This window comes from Henckelia pumila, chromosome 1, assembly GCF_033568475.1.
Source record: "Henckelia pumila isolate YLH828 chromosome 1, ASM3356847v2, whole genome shotgun sequence".
NCBI lineage: Eukaryota > Viridiplantae > Streptophyta > Magnoliopsida > Lamiales > Gesneriaceae > Henckelia > Henckelia pumila.
In genome coordinates, this window is record NC_133120.1 from 47,587,019 (window position 1) to 47,595,276 (window position 8,258).

Genomic DNA, 8,258 nt, shown 5'->3' on the forward strand with positions numbered 1-8,258 from the left:
AAAGAGCTCAACAAGAAAGGGAATCGCGATGGAAGGGCTTGGGTATTTAGGGTTAATTTTTCAGACGTTTAAAGAGGGACGCGATGAAGGGTTTGGAAATTTTTGGGTTTTTTTATGTTAAAGGCAAAAAACATAAGTAATTTCAATTTTTATTTATTATTTAAAATTAAAAAAATGGTTTATCTACGACACTTTTTAAAAAGTGGTGTAGTGCATATAAAAAATAACGCTCAAAGACAACGCTTTTTAAAGCGTTGTCTTAGACCTAAAAAACGCTTACAAAGAACGCTTTTTAAAAAAAACGTTGTTTTTTATGAATTTAAAAAAAATAACGACAATTCTTTTCTTTAAAAGTGTTGTAATTTAAAAAAAGACAACGCTTTTTACCAAAAACGTTGTCTTTTAAGTGTTGTGTTTGAGCATTTTTGTTGTAGTTGGCAAGTGGGTGGTCCGGGTCGGGTCAAATGTATTAAGGTCATATGTTATGGGATTGAGTCCGGGTTATTTTATTTTGGGCCGGATAATTTATTTAGGAGTCCGAGTGTTTAGTTCATTTATTGGGCTAAGTCTGTTTATTGGGCAAAGTTCATTTATTGGGTCAAGTCTGTTTATTGGTCCAAGTTCGTTTATGGCCAAGTTTTTTTATTGGGCCAAGTTTGTTAGTTTGGTCAAATTGTTTATTGGGTCAAGTTTGCTAGTTGGGCCAAACTTATTGGGCTTAAGATATTTATTAAGGCTTAATTTATTAATTGGGATAAATTTGTTAATGGGTTTAAGTTGTTTAATTTATTTGGTTGAGCTAAGTTCTAAGTTGGGCTAAGTACTATTGGGCCAATTTAAGTCTAATTGGGCCAATTTAAGTGTGATTGGGCTAGTCTAAGTATTTTTGGATCAGCATAAGTGTTAATAAGTCAGTCTAAGTTTATGGGCTTTAGTTAAGGGGCAGCAACTCGAACTAGCCAGTGGCAAATAAAATTAGTCCGTAAATATATATTTAATGGATTTATATGTATATTTTGATATAAGTATGATTTCTATGAAAAATGATTTACGTTAAGATTATGGGCATGTAAAGAAAATATTTATGGGTAATTGATGTGATTTGTGACAAATACGGAACTGAAGGTCGGGATACCGGGTCCGATGACCTTTCCACTTATTTTTATGAGTCTTCAGGTCCCCAGAGGTTTGGAGAAGAGGTGTAGGGAAACCCCATAGGTTCGGTGGACCTCGCTGCCACGTACGTTGATTTTTAGATTGATCAATAACTTATGGTTGCACTTCACTAATATGACCCACAGAAAATGATTTTTATGTTTATGACATGTCAATATTTATGTTATGTATTTACGTTACGAATTATGTTATGATCAAAAGATTACGACGATGTTTATGTTTATGATTCAGTATTATGCTACGTTTTCACGATCATGCATGCATGAGACACTTCATGATATTTTTATATGATATGTGCTTGCATGCGACCTTATTATGTAGTATTTGCTATTAAAAGGTAGAGCATGCTGAGCCTCTAGGCTCATTAAATCTAAATGGTGTGCAGGTGAGTTTGATGTTAGTCAGGACTCATGAGGTTGTGGTCCCGACTGACGGCGAAGACCTATGTGCATCCGTGGCTAGCTAGCACACCCGTGACCTTTTTTAGCTCATGTTTCAGTTGATTTAGTTTATGATGAGATATTTTATGTATTGAGCTATTTTCCACACATGTTTATTATTTCTCACTAGTTTGCATATTTTTGAGATTCTAGTCGTTTGCATGGATTTTAATATGTTCGAGTTTTTAGAATTTTAACATGCAATCGATTTTTATTATGAATTAAATTTTATGAAAATCTATTATAAGTATAGATGCATATATGTAATATATATATATAAAAAATCCCTCGAGTATCGGTCGTTTCAATATCAAGAGCCGAAGAACAGTGAACACACACATCAAGTAAATCAGATCTTTTAGGATCACATTTTGTTAAGTGTTGAGTTACAAACTTTGTATTCATACAGTTGAGGTGCTGCAAACCTGTATAACCTGATTTTAGTCGAGGGCTGAAATCAGTAGAGTAACTAGGAGTCTCAGTTGTAAGTCGTAGGGTAAGTCCTAGCTGAGGTAGGCTGTTTAGTCAAAGTCTTCTAGTGATACCTTTTGGAAACAGAAGAAATGGTGACGTTGGAGAAGTTGAGTCTCCGAACATCCAGAAACAAATTGTTGTGTTGTTTACTTTCCGTTGAACTCTCACACTCAACCAGTAGACACATTAGATATAAGTTCAATCTCACAGTTGACCTTATTCCGCACATTCTTACAATTGTTGGTTAACTGTTTTAGAGAATCACAAAGGATGGAGAGTTCAGTGTTCAAATTCTTTAGCTTCTCGATCCTAACACAATACATTTGATTTATTGATATTAAAATTATGATTAAACGATAAATTATCACTGTCTTATCTAAACATCATCATGTTTGTTATCACATAGCTAAATGAGTTACTTTTTCCCAATTTGAACATTGAAAATTTGAGTAGGTCTTTTGTGAAACAATGTTACGGATATACATACGTGTGAGACGGACGATTCGATCCATATATGTAAAAAAAAATAAAATAAAAGCAATACTTGTAATATATATAAAAAAGTTCATGAGTCCGATCGGATCGAAAATCTTTATCACAAATTTGACATTTGAGATGATTTCATAGAAGTTTTTATATGTAAAATTAATTATACTCAATTTGGCTTGATTAATATTATGATTAAAATAACGACTATATGATAAGTTTTATTTTTACTGTAGTCTCGAAATCACACGACACAAAATAAATAAGCCAAATGGATCACGAGAAATTCTTATATGTTCGCGTGACATATCAACATTCTACTAAAAAAAGTCAAAATTCAAAACAAGTAATATAATTTACAGAACCAAACACAAAATAAACAAATTTAAATAATCATATGATTATTATCATCACAATTTTTTAATATTAAACTGATTTAAAAAAATCCACAATTGTATTTTTTAATAAACTCTTCAAGATGTGGCATCCCCATCAAGTCCCCCTCTAAAAAGTGTTCCTACTATTAAATTTCGAAAAGACCAGCATTATTGCCAGCATTATTGCTTTATAATTTTGTTAATTTACGATTTTGATCTTATATCATATTAAATTTCAATTATAATAATGTAAATTTCTATTTTTGACAATTTTATTCTTTTTCTATTTGGGAGCATTGATTTGATATTAAACACATCAGATCAACACTACATTGATTTCATTAGTTCAATGTCAACGCCAAGTCCAAAAAATAACGAAAATGCAACAAAAAAAAACACACACAACGATAACGAGCTAGAACTAAAATTTGATAAGGTAAAAAAATAAAACAAAAAAGCAATACAAAAAAACAATTTTCACCTGATTTTTCTTACCACACATCTAATTATGCTTTGTGTTGTGTCCATAAGATAACCTTAGGTTGGGTTCATTCCTATTTCCTAACTATTTTTATAAAATAAAAGCACAACGATCCTCCGATGAGGTATAATGCGTACATAACAATTGTTACTCATAGTTTCAGACTTATTACGGTCTTCTGGGCATAAAAAATTTTAAGAACTCGACCAAGGGGCCTAGTACGACACTTTTTGATACCCGTTCTACAGTCCCAGATGCATTTGGTATCACATCAGTCCACAAAATGTCAACATTTATATGCATCATAGCTAGCTTTGTCACCTATTTCTTCTTTCTCTCTGAAACGCTGGGTACTGGACCATACAGACATATGCGAAGATCGCCTTTCAGTAGTGGTTGATGTAAAAAGCTCTTATACAAGTCCCAAAACTCATTTCTGTAAAAATAGAAAGGGGTAAAAATGAGAACTCCGAATGAAAAATGTGTTTATACAATTCTAGCAAGATGTAACGGGGTTTGGATACATTTTCCAAAAACCATTATCATTCTCCTAAAATAAAACCTAACAAGCATCACGTCCTCGAATACAATCTGCTAAAAGAACAAACTTCACCTTATTCCCGTCTCAATATGGTCATTATGATAAGACCACGGGTCCACAATCACAAATATATAAAATATGATATATCGGTATTAGTTCTGAAACAAAAAAGGTAAGATAAAACTTCACCTTATTCATCTCAATATAGTCATAATGATAAGACCACAATCACAAATATATAAAATTAAAAATATGATATTTCAATATTTAGTTCTGAAACAAAAAAGGTAATATAACTCTCCTATTACAACGAGCACTAAAATAAAAGGTAATATAACTCTCCTTATTACAAGGAGCACTAAAATAAAAGTTAATATTAGTACAATGAGCACTAAAATATCAATAAAATATAAGAGAAGAAGAAAATATTCCTCTACCTTGCCTTGGCTCACGCTAACACACAAACTGAAAGAAAACGTGACTGACTGCCCCTCTACCTCATTCTTGTGTTATTTATTTTCCTTTCCCCTTCTTAAGTAACTTCTAGACCCAATTCATTTGAGCCCATGATAAAAAAAATCTCTAGACTATTCAGTCCCAATCTACTTAAATCCCTAAGGGATTACTTTTAACTCAACTTATTGTCATTTCCAAAAAATCCCCCTATGATTATACCATCTTTTTTTTTATACCTCAAATACATCATATCATATTTTTAAAATACATCAACAATAATGTCTAAAACAACTAGATATAAATGATATAACATCTCTAACCCAAAAAATATGAAACAACCGAAAAAATTACTAAACATTACCAAGAATTTTTAATCTGAGAAGCAGAGCGTTGTGTTTCTATAGTAAAAAATATTGATCACCCAAATGGGAGGACAATCCTCTAGGGTAAAACAATAATTGCAACCAACTTCATAGTTCATATATTGTGTTGAATGACTACAGATTTATACATTGAATTTTCAAATATATGTTCCATGTTTTTTCAAAAGTGGAATCAAGATTACTGTAAAATAGCACCATTACAATTAAAATATATTTGTGACTAATGATTTCAAAGCACAGCTAAAAACGTGGAGCCTAAGGCAAGGTTTTTTAATGCAAATATTACGATGTTATAATGTAATGCACCTAACACATCAGCCTTACAACATTTTTATGGAATCTTATTCAGCATATATCATACTGGAAAACTTAAACAGGAGTCAAACCTGACTTGAGGGAGGGTGAACAAGGAATAGCCTTTGACATCTGTGTGCATGTCAAGTACAATCACTGCTAATCGAGATAAACCCAATGCTTCCATGTCTATTAATTTCTTGATTCTGTAACAAAATGGTCAAACACATTAACAAACAGTGAAACAGCCAAACTATACGAAATTTCTAAATACGGGTCAGTGATCTTTCTTAAATTCTCTCCATATAACAAGTGCACGTACACTAGTCTAAATATATACAGACGTATTATTCTAGAAATATAGATGATAACTTTACAAGCCCAGAAACCATTAACTAGTTCTACAAAACTCAGAAAGTAAAGAAAGTTCTCTAAGATTAGGAAAAGTACAATAAATCAATAGGAACTTAAGTGAAACCAGAATATAGAGAGGATAGTGAATTAAAAAAGCCGCGATAAGAAATCACAATTAGAATATAAACAAAATTCTAGCATCATGCACCTGCTTGGCGTCCCACTAGAAATATTAACACGATTCTTTAACATGAACACCTGTTAACATCACCAACAAAGAGAATATTATTTATATAAGAACATTGTCGAGATCAGTGTAAATTAAAACCCTGACTACTGAGAGAGAGAGAGAGAGAGAGAGATGACAGCTGCTAACCAACACTTATTAGTGCCATTTACAATGGGGAATAGATACAGTGAGCATATTTACCATGGGAATAATTACGAAGTAGCTTTTGCATACACCGGTATTTTACAAAACCCTGAAGGTGTTCGTTTTAGTCAATCAGTGAATAACATAAGTTTGTGTTTCAGAAGGAGGGATCTGAATAAGTTATTTGAAGCTTGAATTTCAACTGAAACTAATATTGTGCACATCTTTCCACCTCCATAAGGCTATCTGTTCATACATATAATATATAAGGATATAGGTTTAATTTATTTTAAGCAACAGACAATTTACTTAATATCTGCCGCAGTAATATTTCCCAAACAAAGTTTTTACAAATAGTAAATAATGCACCTTGAATTGATCAAATGTTTTGATTCCAAATATAAAAAAATATACTATGCGAAGCATGCCATCAATCATATATATGTTTACAATAAGATTCAGCACCTGCTCCTCAACCTTCATATGCTTAGAGAATAGCTTAGCCGCATGACAGTCTTTTGTCAGAGGTCGCAATTCCCTGCAAAAGAAAAATTTACAGGTCAATCACACTGCAAAAATTCGAAATATATACACGCAAACAAGTAGAGATATAATTGCTGCTTTTTATTTCGCATTGGGGAGGGCATTTGGGGTTGAGTGAATATGTATGAAAAAATATCCACATGTACAGATCACACTGCAAAAAGAATAATTTTTGGATTCCAGAAAACTAAGTAAGACTTATTTACAGAAACCACAAAAAAATATGCATTAAGTAAATGGATGAAAAGCATTAAACCTGAGAAGTTCCAGTGATCTTAGTGCTGATAGGCTAATTACAAGAAGAGCAGGATTTCCAGGATCAAGTTGTCCTTCTTGAATATGCTTTTCACAAAGCACTTCTTTCCACGAAGATCCAAAAGCAACCTTCATGTACTCACCCAAGTTTCTGGTGGTGTTTTGGGCTGGACCGTGACATAGCTCAATAAAGCGTGCTTCTGCACCAAGAAAATTGTCATCTCCAAAGTAAGCCCATGTTAATACACTTTAAAGAGAGAAAAATTCTGAAAGAAATACACACAGGCAACATTGTATGAAAAACATTTTCAATAGGTCGGTCGAGCCAAGGCGATTAGGCAAACCGCAAACTTATTTCCAATAATAATTTAGAGCTTGAATGAAGTGACATCTTTTGAAAAGTAAACCAATTGTCCCAGCCTAACAAGGAAACGGACCCTTTTTGTTGATTTTAGAACCATAAACCCCCTCAAAAGGCCCTTCCCCTAATTGACCATGCATTATTAAATTAACAAAATATAATAAGAATGCGGCAGAGATCACCTTTAAGAGAATCGAGCTCGAGGGACGAAAGCTGCACGCCGTTGGAGGATTGATACTGGTGAAGGAAAAATTCCAGCTGCTGCGAGGCGGTTGACAATTGGGCGGCGTCGTTTCTTTGCTGTTTGTCGGCCATAGCTTCAATTTTATTCTTCTTTTTTCCGTTGATTTTGATTTTAGATTTTACTTCGCTTTTTGATTTCCGCTTGCGCTTCTTGATGGCGCCGGTGGTGCCCATGGCTTCCGTGTTGGGCAATTAATGACACCCATCCCATCCATCCAACTTTATAAATACTACTAAAACCAGGACACAAGGGTAAATTTACAACACTTTTGAGTTGAAAATTGGGGAAATTGCCGATAAATCAACAAAAGGAAACTCAAATCCTTCCTCAGTTCTTGTGTGCCAAGTTTTTTGTTCCAAGTCCCAGACAATACATTGTTTGAATTTTCTATTTGTGACTAATTTATCATATTAACCCCCAGTTTGTTTGATAACACCACAATACTCTTTCTCCAATTTTGAAATACTTAATATTATCGAGATGTTTATTTCCCTCTCACATCAATCATTTTTCTTCGACGACAGAGATCAGTGATCTCTCGCGACAAGCTTGTTAGTCGAGACGATGACACCGATAACGAGACGAAGCAAACATTCAAAAGAAATGCCAGGTGCTGGCGCAGCTACAGTGAGGAAGGGAAAGAAATCGCCCAAAGTGATGAAGGAGAAAAAATCGAAAACAGGTTAAATATGTATTCCATTATTGAAATCAATAACAATATATTATTTTTCGCGAATGACTCAGAATTTTTGCGTTTTGATGAATAATTTTGATCTTTTTTTAAAAAAAATATTTGATAGTTTCGTTTTGTCCCAATTTTTAGGGTTTTGTTGTCAAATTTGTTCCTACTTTTCTTGTTTACATAATTTGTTATGTTTTGATCGATATTTTTGTCGAAAAATTTGAGGCATTATTCTGAAGTTCGTATTTATTTGTTACAGTTCTTCATTATAAATATTTTATCCCCAATTGTTAGGGTTTTGTTGTTGAAAATGTTTGTTAAAGTATATCTTGGTTTAG

At 33.0% G+C, this 8,258-nt stretch overlaps 1 protein-coding gene across 1 annotated transcript; it reads right to left on the reverse strand.

Annotated features, from left to right (window-relative positions):
• Positions 1 to 3,366: 3,366 nt before the first annotated feature.
• Positions 3,367 to 7,631, reverse strand: LOC140874682 (uncharacterized). The gene is made up of 6 exons (XM_073278039.1): positions 7,177 to 7,631; positions 6,635 to 6,833; positions 6,301 to 6,373; positions 5,671 to 5,720; positions 5,201 to 5,314; positions 3,367 to 3,870 (listed from the first exon to the last, which is right to left on the reverse strand). The coding sequence occupies exons 1-6, from the start codon at positions 7,409 to 7,411 to the stop codon at positions 3,756 to 3,758; spliced, it is 786 nt and encodes a 261-aa protein (XP_073134140.1). The 5' UTR covers positions 7,412 to 7,631; the 3' UTR covers positions 3,367 to 3,755.
• Positions 7,632 to 8,258: the final 627 nt, after the last annotated feature.

What these genes read in the sequence shown, in the direction of transcription:
- LOC140874682 (XM_073278039.1), bottom strand. Translation starts at nt 7,411, where the DNA reads ATGGGCACCACCGGCGCCATCAAGAAGCGCAAGCGGAAATCAAAAAGC. An exon ending in AGATCACTGGAACTTCTCAG is followed by an intron (nt 6,374 to 6,634) that starts GTTTAATGCTTT and finishes TTTCTTTTGCAG; the next exon opens with GGAATTGCGACCTCTGACAA. An exon ending in ATATGAAGGTTGAGGAGCAG is followed by an intron (nt 5,721 to 6,300) that starts GTGCTGAATCTT and finishes TGATGTTAACAG; the next exon opens with GTGTTCATGTTAAAGAATCG.